Source organism: Maylandia zebra, unplaced genomic scaffold (assembly GCF_041146795.1).
Source record: "Maylandia zebra isolate NMK-2024a unplaced genomic scaffold, Mzebra_GT3a scaffold02, whole genome shotgun sequence".
Classification (NCBI taxonomy): domain Eukaryota; kingdom Metazoa; phylum Chordata; class Actinopteri; order Cichliformes; family Cichlidae; genus Maylandia; species Maylandia zebra.
Genome location: NW_027490032.1, coordinates 1353144 through 1371358, shown reverse-complemented (window position 1 = coordinate 1371358; position 18215 = coordinate 1353144). Strand labels below are relative to the sequence as shown.

The window sequence follows — 18215 nt, the reverse complement described above, 5'->3', positions numbered from 1 at the left end:
AGAGGTGAGAAAAGCTGATGAACACCTGCTCTCACTGGAAGAAACAACACCAGATCTTCCGCCACTGTTTAATATGATAAGGAAATAAATTAAAGAATGCCATTTTAAAATTTTGTGCTACTCCTGCATTTCTTCCTAGCTGAAGAACTCTCATTATTGCTTCTATGGTGATCATCACAACAGACTGTTTTGGCGAAAGTATTTGCTTATCTGCCTTCACATACATATGAATTTAAGTGTAATTTTTAAGGTCAGAAATTGTATAAGAAGGCCTTGCTCGCAGTGTCCACTCCAATTTATCCCAAAGTTGTTCTGGGGTCATTGGGAGCATGAAATTGTCCAAAATGTCTTGCTATGCTTAAGTATTAAGAGTTCCTTTCACTGGAACTCAGGGGCTAAGCCCAGCTCCAGAAAAACAACCCCACACCATAGAGAGAGTCAGAGTTAGCACAATGCACTTAGACAAGTGCCGTTTTAATGGCAACCACCAAACCCCAGGTTGTCAATGAAGAAGCATAAATAAAATAACAATCTAACATGCTTTCCACTCACTCAACTCAAGGAGTCACCCCAAATACTCCAGAGAAGGTCTGTACACAAGAAGAAGGATGAGGATGATGATGTGGTTAGTCACGAGGGAAAACAGACTAGGCGCATTGACAAGTTACAGGACCCAAGGTCTACTAACCACATAGCTTAACAATACAGCAAAGAATGAGTCGCAATCCCCACCTTATGTAGTGACTTACTGATTAGGTGATCTGGGACAGGTGGTGGATTACTGCAGGTGTGTTCAGCCAAAGGCGGGACTCCCTAGTGGGTCCCGCACATAAGACTGACACACATATGCAGAACAGAGAGCGATAGGGAGAGAAAAACAAAACTTGGAGCCGCCAGAGGACTAGGGGACCATGACACACAATTTCCCCCCCCCACTTTTTTAAGGATCCATTTCTTTAGTCAAAGCAGTAATACCACACAAATATTTTAACAAAGGTTCAAACTGTCTTCTAATCACCTATCTTCTTCTCTACAGCTTGAAGGATGGAAAAGTGGGTTAAATCCTGCCCTGAAAGCTCTGAAAATACCGGTACTAGACTCTACAAAGAGTTTATGTTAGAGAGTCAAATAAGTTTCACCTTAAACTTCATTCATCATCAAACATCATTACATGAAAATAAGCTGTTAACATGGCTTTTTTAATAATATTCATAGGGTCTTTGGACAGTGGAGCTGACTGAGGCTCCAATCATTAAAATCAGTAAGGCTGAACTCTCTGGACTCTCTGCCACTGTGAATTTCAAAGCACAACATAAAGATCAACAAACATATTTTCTTATGGTAAGCACATGTGCAGATGCAGTGTTTAACAAATATGCAAACTCTGTGCTGGTATTGATTCCGCATCAGACTTTATCTGCATGTTTACTTTAAGAGCTGGGTACAATAAAGGATGTACGTTAGCTATCCTTGACACAACTTTATCACTCACTGCAGCCTGATGTTACTGCATATTATATTAAGAAAAAGATGTACTTTCAGCTTACGTGTTGTGTAATGAGAACACAAATAAATCACAAACAAATTGATAAGCTGCCTGAGAATTGGACTTCAAGCTTTCTTCAGTTTGACTCTGTGACATGTTTCTGAACGTCCATGATGTTCTGCAGAATAGAGCAGTTCAAAGATGTTCTGATGCTTTTATTGTGAAAGTTTGGCTAAATGTAAAAAAAAAATATAGACAACAGAAAACTCACACAACTGCAACAGCTGACTGTGGGAGTCTTTCTGTTGTGAATATCTATGGACACTCCTGTGTGAGCTGTGTGGTGTGGATGCAAGATACATGGAAGTGACTAACCACACATGCAGAAATGATCAAACTTTCTTTCCTGTAGAAGTGTGACTTTAAAATGGATGTTGGATTCAAAGAACGGCTCCTCATTGCGAACATTCAAAATATAAAGTAAGTAAGAACACAAATTGACACTGACTGTATAGTACACTCTGTGTATACATTAGTACTCTAGTGTTGTATATTGTGAGGATTTGAAGTGAAACTTTTTCAGATGTAAGGACGAAGCTGGAAAGATCATAGACGGAATGTGGGTAAGAAGACAGTGCTCCAATAGATTTACATCCATTTCTCTATACCAGCAGATTTTTAACATCATCATATTAATAATGATGATAATAATGCTAATAACAATAATAATAACAACAATAATAATAAGTGTGTGTCTCTATCTGTGCAGGCTGCTGCTGTTAATGTCTTTCCCATAAGAAGTAAGCACTACCATACAGAATGATACATCACCTGACTCTCATGATTTTTTTTATTACACTTGGAACTGGATTATAGTCTGTGTGTGTATGTGTGTTTAGAGTGGCTTGTTAAAGACATACCCATCCCTCTTCCTGCTGAGCTGAGCATCATTGATGCAAAGACCCAGTTTGAGGACGTAAGTGAGCTTGATTTCCTTCTGTCTGAACACTAATGTGCTAAACTTTCAAAAATCCTCTACACCACACTGATAATTTCTAAAACTATCACAGTAAAAACATGCCGAGTCATCCTTTATTCATTCATTCATCAGTTTTATTAAATATGATCTTGATCCATGCTCAATCATCCAGGTAAATCCCAGAAAGTTGATTCTGTTCATCTGGACAAAATCTGAAAATTCAACATCCAGGAATTTCTGGGATTAATGAATGAGCTGCTGCCACTCAGTCACATATAGCCTGTTTGTACCTAATACTACCTGTTACTGCCTTTTATTGCAGGGCTATCTGGTGGTAGGAGGAAGCCTGACCTTTAACCCTCAGAGCAGCAGCAATGCTGGCGGATAAGCAGCAAAGGCTGGAATATGGAGTTTATCATCCTCTGAATGTCTGGTTCTTTATGCTAAATATAAAATCTGCGTTTAAATAGCTCAGAAAGTAGAAAGCAGATACTGGATATACTGAATGTACTGCATGTACTGCCTGTTTATATGATTTTGTGTGTGTGTGTGTCTGCAATAAAGGTTTCAGCATCACAGTAAACAGAAAGTACTTCACCAAACTGTTCATGTCTGTTCATGTCTCTTTTTTTTTTTTTTTTTTTTTTTAATTTAAATGACATCAGAAACAGCAGTATGCGACATTACGTGATGGCAGAGCTTCAGTTCATCCTTTGTCATTTTTTTTTTTTTTTTTTTTTTTTAATAAATAGGACAGGGGGAATGAATGAGAGAAAGAGGGGGAGAGAAAGAAAGAAAACCAAAGGGGAGAAGAGACGGTGAGAAGGGGGGGGAAGAGAGAGAAAAAAAAAAGAACTCCTGGGTCACCTGTATGGAGAAAAAAAAAAAAACAAACAAAAAAAATAAACAGAGGAGACAGCAAACAACAAAGAGCAACATAATAATAGAGAAAACAAAGCACCATCACAATAAACTAGCTAGTCATAGATATCAATATTTACTAAATAATAAACGATATTGTGCAGCACGCAAGATAGACAGCGCACAGTGTGCTTTGAGGCAGCAGCCAAGAAAGCTGTAGTCCGCGTCTGTGAATACCCATGTGTACACCTGTGTACATACCTGTGTGGATCAGCATGCTTGCATTCCAAAGGTTTCTCCATGTAATGATCTGCTAGGGAGTGTGGGGGGGCCACAGCCCCGTCCTCCAGGGTGTGAAGCGGGTATGGAGGAGATCAAAACTCCAGATATCCAGAGGCCCCCAGAACACAAGAGACCATGGAAGACCAACAGAGGGGCAGCCGCGCCACTATTCCAGTAAGAGCTGAGGAGAGTCCCAGATGAGGGCTCGCCCAGCAGCCGCGGAGCAGAAGTCAGGGGGAGTTGCAGTGACGCGCCCGTGAGCTCCGCCGGCCCCCAGCTGCGCCTGAGTGACCGAGCCCCAGGCCGAGAGGCCGGGGGCACCCCACCTCCAAAGGGGGCCCGAGCGAGCCCCAGGCCCCAGGCCCCGACAAGCGGCCGCCAAGGAGTGAGCCGGTGTGTACCCGGACGCCCACCCCCAGACACAAAGAACCACCAACACACCGACACCTGAGGGAGTCCGCCACCGGCAGGGGAAGTGGTGGTGGGTGGAGATAGGCCTCCAAACTTTGGAGGGCCTGAGGTGTCCCCAGAGAGGTGGCGTCTGATACCCAACCTGACATATAGACACAGACATACAGGCACACACAGACACAAACATCCATTCCCACCCTCGTGCTCTCATATGCACTCACTCCACACTCAACCAACGTGGAGACAGACATAAAGAGACGCTGTACACACAATCACACTCCCCAAGCGTACTCTACAAACCGGGTCTAGGTACCCTTGCCCCTGGAGGGGGGAATTGCACCCAGACCCAGGTGGTGTTACCCTTTTCCCTGCGGTGGGGAGAGGCAGACCACCCCGACTCCGCAGCAGCAGGGAGGCCCCACACCCCAGACCGCAGTCGGACGGCCAACTCCTCCTACTAGCCCTCCCGCTCCAGCAGGCCGCAGAGAATGGGGGTGGGAGAAGACTCCAAACCTCCCTCCACCCGCTCATTGTAGTGTTGATGCATATGTGTTCTAAGGTGCAATTAAAACCCAGGAGGGCATGGAGCTGTTCATGTCTCTAATCATTTTTTCCATTTTGAAGCACACCCACTGAGGAACAAACTCTGGTAATTGGTGATTCTGTTTTGAGACATCTGAAAGTACACGCACAGCATCACAATCACAGTAGATTTTCTGTACATTTCTGTTATTAGTAAAATGGAAAGTCTTGATTTACAGGCACTTCCTTTCACTGTAACCCATTAAATGTACTTTTTGTTTATAGCTGTAACCTTACATTTCTATACAATTACAACCTAATACACGATTTCCTCAAAAATTCTTAAGTTAAAACTGTTTAAATTAATCTATGCTACTTTTATTCACCTCGACTCAAAAACTATACTAAAATATAACGACTAAACAGCTAATACATGAACAAAATAATCTAAGGAGCTTGGAAAGAAAAGCGTCCAAGCTCCTTAGACTACGATGACCTGGATGACTGAGAACCTTCAAAGACATGAACAAAATAACTCAATCTTTAAAATTTTGAGCATTTTTATTTCTTTGAAATCAGTTTGTCCTCGTGTGTGTTCATATACATGCATCCAAGTGGATCCAAAGTATTTCAAACAGGATACCTGCTGTGCTTGTTTTCCATCAGCAAAAATGTTAATGTGTGCGTTACATTAATGTCTGTCTTATCATGATACAATATACATATGTAGTGAAACACAAAACACAGAAACACACAACACATACAGATCCTGAGGACCATGAAATGTAGTCACTCGCATTCACTTCATCAATGAATTAGAGTGAACATTTGTCCTAGATTAACTTTGTAGTGTCTTTACCTTACAATATAAAGGGACTTGAGAAAAGAGTTGAATAAAACTGAACAGATCTAAAGGTGTTTCTGAAATGTGGGTTTATTAGAACAGAACGGATGGATGACCCTCTCAACACAGGACTGATGGCACTTTTCCATATTTGCTAAATGAAACATAATATTTTAAGACAGATTACTACACCAAACTTAGTGAATTTGCTGGATTAGAAGTGCTTGTTCTCACGAAGACTTTTAAACTGTAAACAGAAACTAAGTGAATAAATTCTCATCAGTGACAACACATTTCAAAATCCTCAGTGCACATTTTCTTCTCCATTGTGCTCAAAATGCTCTCAGCTGTATAACTTTAAGTAGAGGAGATATTTCACGACCATTAAATGTTAAAGAAGCCTCTTAACATGACGTCACGGTTATGAGCACAAACCTCTGCTTGTGCTCACAGACCCTAAATCGCAACAAATAAGACAATCACAATGCAAGTGGCTACAAAGTTACATCAGAGGCTAGGAAAAAAAGCAAGCATGAAGTGAGTCATTGCTTGTTCTTGGTACTTATCTTCATGTACCAGTGTGATAAAATGTCAGGGCCCTGTGCTCAGTGACCCAGGGTTTAAGTTTTGGACTGTGTTACTGATTTAAAATTATATTCTTTAGATTCTCTGGGTTGTTTATGTTTGGTTTGCTTGTTATAACTGCTCCTGAAGGTTTTTCATGTTCAAAGTAGAATAAGGTGTTAGGTGAGGCTGTGTGCAGGCAGGAATAGGACCCAATGTGCAGACTCCGGAGACAGAACTTAAACCAAAAACAGCTTTAATGCTGAACTCAAACATAACATAACTGGAAAAAGGTCAAAAAACAAACTAACACCGGCGGCTTGACAAACCACACAGCAGCGTAAACGGTAGATCACGACACAGACACAGAGAAACACTGGGCTTAAATACACAGAGGGAGCAATCAGGGAATGAGTAACAGGAGGGAAACACAGCTGGGACAAATCAGAACTGACGAGACCAAAGAAGCGTAACCTGAACACACTGAGATAAGACACAGACCTTCAAAGTAAAACAGGAAACGCATAACACAGACTGAACAAAGACACAGGCTCATAAGCAGGCACTACAAAGGGAACAGAGACGTGGGAACAGGGCAGACACAAACACTGACTGAACACGGGGATATAGGAACTTAAGATACACATAGACGCGAACTAGACAAGGGGATGCAGGTGATAGGGGAGACAGAGCAACTAAAGAAGACAGAGACCTAAGCCATAAGACAGAACTCAAAGAAACCAAAAACTAGACAGTATAAATAATATCATAAACTCAAAAACCCTGGGTCGACGACCCAGGCATCCTAACATAAGGGGCCATGCTCCAACTGATGTTTAACCAGTACTGTATTTTAATCTTCTTTTCACCAGCAAACACTGTGAAAAACTATGGTGAAATGAGCAATGAAAAACACAGATATTATGCCAGCAAAATAAAATGACAACTTAAATAAAACAAAAGTGACCGGTCTGTTTTAACAGCCCTTAAATTAGCTTAACAAAGATATGTCACTATCAAATTCAGTTCAGTGGGTTGTTCAATTAGGTTGTTCATTGTTCTTTCAGCAGGCCATTCGGTGGGTCATTCAGTGGGTTGTTGAGTCATTCAGTCAATGGGGAGGGGCGTGTGGATTCCCATTCATTTCCTCTGGCGCTCACCTTTGACCGGGAACACCACAGATGTAATGAGGTTGATAAAAACAAAATTCAATGAAAGAGGTGATCATCACTTTCATATGTTCAAGTAATAATGTGGAGGATATCTTTAGGCCTCGAGGCAATCAGATGTAAAACACAATATTTATGAATTTTTGTTGTAGTTTTAAATCTGTTAGATTTGACCAGAACACAACATAATATAGTTCCACATTTATAATCAACAGTGATGTGAAACAACTACAACTCTGAATCTGATTCAGTTTGTAGTTTGCAAGCTTGAAATCATATCGTGGATCAGCTTCAACTGCTAACACTGTACTCTCATCTCTTCCGTCTCGCAGGGAAAAGAAAAGGCCTGAACGGCATTGAGTCAAACACATTTCAATTTGGATTCAAACAAAGTGAAAATATGGAAGAAATATAGTATCATCAGAATTCAAGTATTTTTAGACATTGAATTTATGACACTGAATTTTTATCCTCCAAATTTCCCTGCAAAAATATTCACCTGCAAAAATTCACCTGCAAAAAATTCACCTGCAAAAATTCACCTGAAAAAAATTCACCTGAAAAAAATTCACCTGCAAAAATTCAACTGCAAAAGTGATGAACTTTAATGACCCAAGCCAGAGCAATCAGCACCAGATCGAGTCGAGTGGCTCTCAGCCAATTAAATTACGCTGTTTGATCACATGACACCGTTAGCCAGCAGTGTGTCTCCTAAGAGAGAGCTGTTTAAAGGTGAGTGATTAAGTTTTTCTCCTAAATAGAGATCATTACAGAACGCCTAGTCCTACTTAAAATCCCATTTATTTTTTTTTATCATCTACTGGAACTAAGGAAAACGTTTGACTAACTCAAAGACAATTTCCACGCCTCCCCTGCCTGACTGCAGAGGCAGTTTTGAATTTAGGAGCAGCAAGATGGAAGCGGCAAACCCTGGCGATTCTTCGGTAAGTATATTGTTATTTATCTTCAAGTTTGTCTTTTGAAATGTTAATGTTATTTAAATCCGTTGCTCACGTATATAGTACACAGACGGGGTCTTTGCTCAACTCGTCTGAGGCGTGTCTCACTAAGCGCTACATTCTAGCATCCTGCTAACCGAGCTACCCTTTACATGCTGTGCTTTAGAAAATAGGATACTCGTTAAAAAAATACTCCGCAGATATTGATAGATAGACGAACACTGCAAATATAATGTTGTAAACGAAAACGGCCTTTGGTGAAGTGGTAAAATACACCATGAGTAAAGCCATAGAGTGAATTGGCTGCCATGGTTGCAGAACGGCCTGATTTAATGACAAGAATGGGGAAGAGTGAGGTGAAGTGAACCAAAGCCACAAAACACGGTCAGACAAGGCGGCAAAAGGGCAGTGATCTGTCCGTCAGTATGAAGTTGGTGTGTGCTTTGGTGAACAAAAACTCCAGACCGGTAGCAGGAAGATGGGAGACTCGTGTTTCACTGGAATAGTGGTGAATTAAAACATCCTTTGTTGGGGACATTTAGGTGTAAATGCATCCATACAGGTGAGACAGAGGCAGACCAGACAGTGAAGAAAACAAGGCAAACATTAGAAATATTAAAACGGAAATATAGGATTAATATAACATACAATTTGGGAAAATGTAAGGAACGCAATGTAAATGATATTGTAAAGTCATTAAAACAGCATACTCTGATTAAAAGAAACATGTAATTGGGTAGGATAATAATGTTTAAAAAAACATGTACAAGATGGGTATGTATACTTGTAGCCAGAATTTAACAACTACAAAGTTGTAGCATGCCAGACCATCTTGATTGAATGTAACTTCGCTCCACACAAGTTTTATGGTAGACATATTCATATTGGTATCTAATAAATGATTAATTCTTAGATTTTATCGAACGTTAATTTATAAATTGTTTCTGTCTTTGTGTTTGTTTCAGATTATGCAAGATGAAATTATTCAGTCAGCAAGACACTTGCTGCAGTTGCTGACATCATCCAACTTAACTGCTGCTGTGATGAATCAGAATACAAGGTTTACTTTAGCAAGACTTATGAGTTAATGCTACATTTAACTAAATTGTTATATATTTTTTGTGTCCAATATTGTCTCCATATGATTTTGTTTTTTGCAACATCTTGCAGAGAACAGAGTCAAGGTACCAGCTTGGTCAACCCTAAAAGACCATCTGTTCATCAAGAAATGACCAGGTGAAAAAGTCATAAACTAAACACTCTGCATGAGCATGGAATTTAGGATGCAACTTTATATCTTACCTGCTCTACACTCAGGGCTTGAATTACAACAACAGTCAATCACATAAAAAAAAAAAAATACTTTTGGTAGTTCTGTGTCTCTGTCTCTCTCCTCCAAACCCAGATGGCTGCTGGTACTGAACCGGGTTCTGGTTCTGGAGGTTTCTTCTTGTTAAAGGGGAGTTTTTCCTCTGCACTGTCACTTCATGCTGCTCAGTGTGAGGGATTGTTGAGGTTGAGTCCATATGTCCTGCGAACAACTGCTGGGCAATGACACCATGCAATCTTCTGGGATTCCTTGGATAGAAAACCTGTGAACTGCACTTGTCCTTGGTCTTCACAGCTCACCTTTTTACTGTTTATTGAATCAAAATGCTCCAGTGACATGGATTCTACATTGTAACTGATGTGATGTTCTATAAAGTGGTTTTAATATAAAAAAAAAAGGCAAAAATTAGTTTGTTTCTTTATTCAATTTTTGAACAGTGATACTCATTCAGTAAATGCAAATTATTTACACGGCAGTACACTAAAGGCATAAATCTAGACCCCTAGATAAAACATGATGGCATTATAGCAGTGACAACTCCTCCACAGTAGCAGGTGGGATTTCTTTTTTGAGGACTGCTCCTTTTACCTGTCACTACAGATGGTCTGTTTGTTTTGATCAAGAGCCTTTTTTTGGGCAGCTGAAGAGGAGAAGTCTATCTCATGGCCAACCACTGACTATCTTGGTCATATTACCCAGTATGCAGGTTCATCTGTAACAGTCCTTGTGCCACGGATCAACACTGTTGCTTCTACATTAAACAGAAGAGCAGTGACGTGGGTGCAGGTCTCCGTGACTCCGGCCTTACAGCTGCAGTGGGCGGCTTCAACCTTCCCTGTGATGCTCACAGTGACCCATGGCTGCAATGCTGGTTCATTCAGTCTTTGAGAGTGCAGGACCTGAAACACACACAAAGTTCTTGTCTTTAAATGAACTATGAGCCAAGGCTGACATAAATGTTTTATCTACTTAATCATTAATGTAACAGTGTTTAGAAAGTTATCACATGTAATTTTTCATTTCTTTATGTGTCCATTGCTGCAGGTTATAGTGTAAATCTGCCTGTTCTCTGTCAGAAACCTGCCTGCAGAAAATGAACCTCAAGTATGTAATGCAAGGATGTCATCACTTTAGAGATGGAGAAAGCATAAAGTGACAATTATGAATCACTTAATATGATAAGGAGATTCTGCAGGTCATTAATCAATGTATAAAACTAAAATAAAATGTATTTTTAGTGACACAAGATACAAATATGGAAGCAAGATGTATAATCGCTCAGTTTGGGGAAATTGTGGGTAGCCTGCAAGGGCCTCAACTTCTCCATACCCACAATGTGCAACAAATGGGCACAGCTGATCTTCAACAGTGGAACATCGGCCAGTTACTTCCAACTTTAACGCAGCTTGTAGTCTTGGAGAGCAGCACACCAAAACTGCATGCACAACTTCTGCTAACAGTGGAAACGGATTAAGAAATCCATGCAAACAGATTCATAAACAGAAAGAATATTATTTTACAGGATTAATGATCATATCAGCCGCTAGCTGATCACAAACCCTGAGGGTGTATACGAGAAGCAGAAGAAGCAGAGGGAATATCCCGTTTAAGTTTAGATAGTATTTGTAAAGATATTGACCATATCCTTTTCTGAAAGTGTGGATATAATGGATGGGGTAAGGTACTGACATGCTACAACTTTGTAGTTGTTAAATTCTGGCTACAAGTATACATACCCATCTTGTACATGTTTTTTTAACATTATTATCCTACCCAATGGACTACTTGCACTAACACTTCCGCGTTCTATGTAGTCCTGCTCCAGTGCTTCCGGTGCGGTTAAACCATGGCGACGTTCTACACTCGCTGCCTACAAGAGCTCCCAAAATTGAACATCACCGATGTTCATCGGATTTGCAGAGTGACGACTACCCCCACCAGCAAATTAGATAAAGGATTTAAGTTATATGCTGCATCATATATACACAACTACGAAGGTAAGAAAACGTAAATTAACCGACAAAGAAACGCTAGCTAACGTCAAATGCAAACACTACGTTACTCCGCTATGTCCTTCATTTGATGTCAATTCTCTATATTACATGTTTTCTTAAACGGTGTTTTATGTCGTCCTAAACTATAGTTGAGGTTTTCTTAACTAATGTCACTTTTGTTGTTAGACACTGTTATAATAGCGTTAGGTAGTTGGCTAACTATGGAGGTAGTTAACTACCTAATGCTACTCTTGCTAAGTGTAAAATATATATGTTTGAGACATGCTGAAATGAGTAATACAGAAATAATGCTAATGGTACTTGTATCTTTATTCAGTGTCCAATAAAGACAGGTTGTCAGGGGAGGTCGGTGTGAGAGCCCTGTGCTACAGGTCAATGAGGAAGAGTGAGGCACCACACAGACTAAGTGTAGGCAGGAAGCTGTGTAAAGTTGTTAATCCCCGTTCAGTGGGGTTCAGTTCATTTAAGCATTAGTTAAGTTCATTCCTAAAGGCCCATCAACTTGAATGTTTTCCTTGTCTCCCTGCTTTATCACTCCTAATTTGACTAGTCAGATAGTTAAATCAACGTGTGTTTGGGTGATCAGAAACATTTGACAACAAGTTAATACTGCAAATATACACAATCTAAGTTATTACAGTTATCAAGGATGGCTGTTGTTTTAATAGGGAGAGAAAGAAACACTAAGCATTCAGGAGGGTGCGTAACCATAACACTGAACTATGTTCCTGTTCGGCTCTTCCATGAAGATGTTACATTTTTAATTTTCGTTCTTTCTTCTTAGATTAAGCTTCTGGATTCATCGCCGGTGATACTGACACATAGCCAGTGCTCCTGTGTGGCAGGCGCTGTTATGTGCAATCACACAGTGGCATTGCTCTTCCAAACAGCACACTACTCACAACTCAGAGTGCCGGTTGTCCCCCCTGTGCATAGCTGCACGGAATCTGAACAGCAATGGCACAAGCCACGGACAGTGGTAATTTAAATGAGGTTAAAGTTTTTGAATTAGTCCATGTTTACATATGAACAGCAACACCATCCATAGTAAATGTGTCTTCTGTTAGGGTGTGAGGCCAGGACCCATCAACTCCATGATCTTCACTAAGCCAGTACCAAATAGGATGGCCCAGACTGGAGTACGGTAATTACATTTGTAAAATTTGGCTTCATGTGTTACAAATGTATGTTGCTATTTTTTTCATACATACATGTGTCAGAATAGGTATTAATTTACATACAACATTACACTTTCTGAAGACGGCTAACTCAGTCATGTACATATACATCCCAGTCTCTAACTTATGCACCACTGTTTTACACCTTTTAGTTTTTAGTTTAGTTGTTGTTCAGTATAACAACCTTCTTCCTTACATTTTTGTCATTGATGTTTTCTTTAGGAGTGGCTTCTACAGAGGCATGGTGGGTCCGTTACCAGATCCCTGCTTGTTCAGAATAATGGAGGCATATGCAAAATTTAATATTGAGGACAGGCCACTTGTGACCACAATGAACATGAGACCTGACAAGCCCCTTGTGGAAAGTGCCTTTGGGCTGGTGCAGGAGGGCAGTGTTCTGTCATATCAGCAGCCGGTTTTGACAACCCGGTACATCACACTACACCGCGATGCACCACCAACACCGCACTTGCCTCTGGAGGGGTATGACATCTTGCCATCAGATTGTGTGTTTGTGTGCTCAGAAGAAGAGCTTCTGCATCTGAAAAGCTTGTCTGTAACTCTGGAAATGGCTCACAAAATAGAGGAAGCTACACGTGAGCAAAGCTCTTCGTCTGAGTGGCATCAGCTCCGCAGGCCCAGAGTGACTGCCTCTAGGTTTCGGGAGGTGTGTCACGTCAGAGGCCAGAGCTCGGCCGAGTCACTAGCAGAGCATATATTGAAGGGAACAAGGCAGACAACAGACATGAGGAGAGGAACTGAGATGGAGCCTGCAATAGCAGCAGAGTATAGTAGGCTAATGAATGTTAACTACTCACCCTGTGGTCTGGTCATTCACCCCATTGCCCCCTGGCTTGCTGCATCTCCTGATGGTGTTGTTTTTGACCCCAATGAATACCCCCAGTTTGGCTTCGTCGAATTCAAATGTCCCAATGTACAAAACTTTATTGACTGCAAATATGTGCAGATGGAATGTGGTACCCCTAAACTAAAAAAGAGCCACGCATATTACTGGCAAGTGCAAGGACAACTGCTCATCAGTGGGATGCAGTGGTGTGACTTTGTTGTGTGGGCAAAAGAGGACTACCTAGTGCAAAGAATATACATGGATACAGATGTGCACAATGCAATCAGAGAAAAGGCAGACTATTTCTTTTTTTACATATATATATGCCAAGATACCTGTGTTTGAAAAAAATGAACAGTGAAAACAGCAAAAAGAAAAACAGATCCTTCAGGCTGGCTGGAACAAAATAACTGATGTTTTATTTTCAATATATTTCATGAATTCTTTTGTTGTTACATGTTACCTTTATGTGACATCAATAAACTGTTATTTAAGCAATGGCATCAATTTAATTTTTAAAAACACACATTAAAACATTGAATTTGTGCAGAACTTATTTACATGGTAAGTATTTAAAACTCCATGCCTAGCATACTGATATACATTTAGACAATAACACAACTGAACTGTAGAAAATGACAAATGGTATTTTTGATGTTACAAAAGTTCAATGTCACTTATGGTTTTAAAACGATTTAGTGATTTACTTTATAGTTTTGATAAATAGTTTTGTTGAATCTGAATAGTAATATAGTAGTATAATTAAACAGTATTATTAACATTAAACATTTGCAATGAATTAGAATGATCAATAACTGAAACTCAACTATCAGCACTCAAGTACCAGTTCTGTAATCAAGTATTGTCAGCTGAGAAGGAAGAAATTCAACTGTAGTGGCCTCAGCTGCAGGTCATTTTCCATAAGTTACTTGTACTGGCACTGGTGTCTTGGGAAAAATCCATCTCGTCTCACTTAACACATTTTTTAACTAATGCTGTGTTCTGGTAATTTGACAGCATACATGCTACTGCAAACAGTTGGTTGATATTATAAACATGTGACATGGTAATGATGCCATCAAAAAGTTTGTTCTGTTTGATCCTCCTAATGACTCGCTCCACATGTACCCTGAGTCTGACTGTGGCCTGCGTCTCCTTAACCTGGTTCTTCTTCTTCTTCTTCTGCTTAGATACAAAAGGGGGGCGGTACACTTTGCATTTACAACAATCTGTGATCAGGAAGCCCTTATCCACCATCACTGCCATGTCTTCAGTCAACTTCTCAGCAATGCCTGATTGTTTGAATAGTTCCTTGTCACTAACCGAACCTGCGTACAGATCAGAGATGAATGTCACTGGACCATGTGGAGCTATGCCAACCAGGGCTTTCATCGTACAGTGGGATTTGTACGAAGAGTTTTGGAGAAGTGGTGAGGATGGTGTCTGACACCTCAGCTCTGTACAGTCAAGGATCATCTGGGTGTCTGAGAAATCTTTGAATTCCTTAGGGAGGTAAGCTTGCACTTCTGCACGTGTAAGCCAGATGCACTGAGACCCCAGTGCAGTGGCAAGAAAATTTGTCCATGTTGCAATGATGCTGCTCACTGTGGACTGGTGTATGTTGAATCGATGAGCCAGGTCCCTCTCCTTCAGACCAACAGACAGGAAAACCAGGAAAAGAAAGAACTCGTCGACTGGCTGGAGCAGCTGCCTCTGAAAGGTGAAAACAAAAGGGAAAATGTTACTCCTTAAGCTATGAACTAGTAAAATTATTCTTTTCTTGGCTAAATGTTTTGTAATGGTTAGGCATACCATACTGTACCATGGGGTAAACAATGAGGTGCTGTAGTGCACAGGTGTATGAGGTGTATGTATGTAAAGGATACTGAGTCTAGCATACATACACACCTGTGTATGTATGCTACTGTACATAATGTAATGTTATTGTACATAAATACAATAACATTACACCTCTAGTTCTAACTACCAACAAACCCATAACCTACCGTTGATGTGCGTGCAGGTGTCAACACTTCTTCGTTCCGATTGGCAGCTGACTTGGCTCTTGAAACCCGGATCATTTTATAGATGCAAGGCTCAATCAAAACCCAGAATGCCATCAAATGATCATAGCTTGGAAATCTATTCACGAGAGAGACATACATCGTGTCAATCATTAATTAACATTACACACTGACATAAAAATAATGTGAATTGTGACAAATATGCTAATGGCATGCTGTATAAAATAGTCTGATTAAGAGTATTTGGTGTTGTATTTTACCTGTAGCATTAGGATATCGTTTAAATACTAAAGCATCTACATAAAACATACAATCAGCAGAGAAAAAGTACATTTCTATTTTGTTTTCATTAAGACTGGAAAAACTTTCGAAATTTAACTGATGGTGACCTTGGTATATTTTAAACAGTTAGCTTGAATAGAACTTAGATGTACCTGGTATAGAATCGGATGTCAGTGTCGGAGCCAGCAAAACGCTGTAACCCAAATTCTCGCTGGACACGTAACTCCTGTATTTCCTTCCTCAGAGTCTCCACGTCTTTGGACAGGTCTTCTGCAGCTGATGCAGATATGTCCAATGCAGATGGCTCAGGGACTGAGCAGTAGTCATGATCTCTTGTAAGACTGTGCTCTTCTTGATCGTCAGGAGGAACTAGTTCAGGGCGTTGCTCCGTTCTCTCCCAAACACTACGCCGCGGTGGTTCAACTTTATAGCCATTCCACTCAAAAAGTGTTGGTACAGCACCTTTAATAAGCCTCCTTCGACCATCGAGGGTTGTTGGCTCTATGAGTTGATCACTGGCAAAGTGTCTGCAGCAGACCCTGGTGTGAGAGGTAATCGTGAAATGATCCCGGCGTATGTTTACCAGCCATTGTCTTCTCAAGTCGGAATGGGTCGGAAAGGCATGAAAACTTAGTATGCCGTTAAATTTGGCTGAAGCTGAACAAAGTGGGACACAGCAATGCTCGGAGTATTTCTTCTCCTGTTTTTGAAAATGTTCTGTTTTAAATACTTTCCTTTTTATACTCATTCTGAAGTGACATTAGCATAGCTACCGATAGATAAGCAGACGTACCGGAAACGCACAAGCGGTACTATTTGGAAACGGAAATACGTCACATGCCCTAGTGCAAGTAGTCTATTACATGTTTCTTTTAATCAGAGTATGCTGTTTTAATGACTTTACAATATCATTTACATTGTGTTCCTTACATTTTCCCAAATTGTATGTTATATTAATCCTATATTTCCGTTTTAATATTTCTAATGTTTGCCTTGTTTTCTTCACTGTCTGGTCTGCCTCTGTCTCACCTGTATGGATGCATTTACACCCAAATGTCCCCAACAAAGGATGTTTTAATTCACCACTATTCCAGTGAAACACGAGTCTCCCATCTTCCTGCTACCGGTCTGGAGTTTTTGTTCACCAAAGCACACACCAACTTCATACTGACGGACAGATCACTGCCCTTTTGCCGCCTTGTCTGACCGTGTTTTGTGGCTTTGGTTCACTTCACCTCACTCTTCCCCATTCTTGTCATTAAATCAGGCCGTTCTGCAACCATGGCAGCCAATTCACTCTATGGCTTTACTCATGGTGTATTTTACCCCTTCACCAAAGGCCGTTTTCGTTTACAACATTATATTTGCAGTGTTCGTCTATCTATCAATATCTGCGGAGTATTTTTTAACGAGTATCCTATTTTCTAAAGCACAGCATGTAAAGGGTAGCTCGGTTAGCAGGATGCTAGCATGTAGCGCTTAGTGAGACACGCCTCAGACGAGTTGAGCAAAGACCCCGTCTGTGTACTTTATACGTGAGCAACGGATTTAAATAACATTAACATTTCAAAAGACAAACTTGAAGATAAATAACAATATACTTACCGAAGAATCGCCAGGGTTTGCCGCTTCCATCTTGCTGCTCCTAAATTCAAAACTGCCTCTGCAGTCAGGCAGGGGAGGCGTGGAAATTGTCTTTGAGTTAGTCAAACGTTTTCCTTAGTTCCAGTAGATGATAAAAAAAATAAATGGGATTTTAAGTAGGACTAGGCGTTCTGTAATGATCTCTATTTAGGAGAAAAACTTAATCACTCACCTTTAAACAGCTCTCTTTTAGGAGACACACTGCTGGCTAACGGTGTCATGTGATCAAACAGCGTAATTTAATTGGCTGAGAGCCACTCGACTCGATCTGGTGCTGATTGCTCTGGCTTGGGTCATTAAAGTTCATCACTTTTGCAGTTGAATTTTTGCAGGTGAATTTTTTTCAGATGAATTTTTGCAGGTGAATTTTTTGCAGGTGAATTTTTGCAGGGGAATTTTTGCAGGTGAATATTTTTGCAGGGAAATTTGGAGGATAAAAATTCAGTGTCATAAATTCAATGTCTAAAAATACTTGAATTCTGATGATACTATATTTCTTCCATATAAAAACAGGATTTACTATTTTATTTTCCAATTATTTTAATTAATTAACTTTACCATTTGATCTGAGTTTCTTTTACTTATTTTTTTTCAGTATTTATGTTTCATCCTTCACAGTTACAGAGTGACTAACCATACACATGAGTGCCAGACAGCAGGCACATGTGGGTCTAACCTGGCCCACTTTGGGACCTTATAACTCAGTGATGACTCTGGAAATGTTGTGTGAGCTGAGGTTGGTCTAAAATGAGTGTTGTTTGGGCCAAATGTGACACAAATGTCACAACACAACATCAGTCAGCTCATTTGGTGCTGTA

General features: G+C 40.3%; 2 protein-coding genes and 1 long non-coding RNA gene across 4 annotated transcripts; all 3 read left to right on the top strand.

The window, feature by feature from the left end:
* The first annotated feature begins 1053 nt into the window (after window positions 1–1053).
* LOC143415658 (uncharacterized) lies at window positions 1054–2919 on the top strand. Its single transcript, XR_013096090.1, has 7 exons — window positions 1054–1090; window positions 1216–1341; window positions 1899–1966; window positions 2070–2109; window positions 2256–2286; window positions 2386–2462; window positions 2788–2919. It is a non-coding gene; the product is annotated as an uncharacterized LOC143415658 (long non-coding RNA).
* Window positions 2920–7719: 4800 nt separating this feature from the next.
* Window positions 7720–9812, top strand: LOC143415680 (uncharacterized). Of its 2 annotated transcripts, none has more exons than XM_076881043.1 (5): window positions 7720–7850; window positions 7950–8062; window positions 9043–9137; window positions 9248–9313; window positions 9483–9812. In XM_076881043.1, exons 1-5 carry the CDS (start codon window positions 7802–7804, stop codon window positions 9532–9534), a joined length of 375 nt encoding a protein of 124 aa, XP_076737158.1. In that variant the 5' UTR covers window positions 7720–7801; the 3' UTR covers window positions 9535–9812. The 2 variants fall into 2 exon arrangements, with proteins under 2 accessions (XP_076737158.1, XP_076737159.1); XM_076881044.1 differs by having other exon boundaries at window positions 7810–7850; window positions 8005–8062.
* Window positions 9813–11231: 1419 nt separating this feature from the next.
* On the top strand, window positions 11232–13792 carry LOC106675618 (uncharacterized). Its single transcript, XM_076880937.1, has 5 exons — window positions 11232–11404; window positions 11739–11830; window positions 12207–12401; window positions 12490–12566; window positions 12823–13792. The coding sequence occupies exons 1-5, from the start codon at window positions 11254–11256 to the stop codon at window positions 13790–13792; spliced, it is 1485 nt and encodes a 494-aa protein (XP_076737052.1). The 5' UTR covers window positions 11232–11253.
* The last annotated feature ends 4423 nt before the right edge of the window (window positions 13793–18215 follow it).

Bases quoted from the DNA above. Each gene is read 5' to 3' on its own strand.
- LOC143415680 (XM_076881043.1), top strand. From the start codon at position 7,802: ATGACACCGTTAGCCAGCAGTGTGTCTCCTAAGAGAGAGCTGTTTAAA. The intron at 8,063-9,042 runs GTAAGTATATTG...TGTTTGTTTCAG, and splicing joins CAAACCCTGGCGATTCTTCG to ATTATGCAAGATGAAATTAT. The intron at 9,138-9,247 runs GTTTACTTTAGC...AACATCTTGCAG, and splicing joins GTGATGAATCAGAATACAAG to AGAACAGAGTCAAGGTACCA.
- LOC106675618 (XM_076880937.1), top strand. From the start codon at position 11,254: ATGGCGACGTTCTACACTCGCTGCCTACAAGAGCTCCCAAAATTGAAC. The intron at 11,405-11,738 runs GTAAGAAAACGT...ATCTTTATTCAG, and splicing joins ATATATACACAACTACGAAG to TGTCCAATAAAGACAGGTTG. The intron at 12,402-12,489 runs GTAATTTAAATG...GTCTTCTGTTAG, and splicing joins GGCACAAGCCACGGACAGTG to GGTGTGAGGCCAGGACCCAT.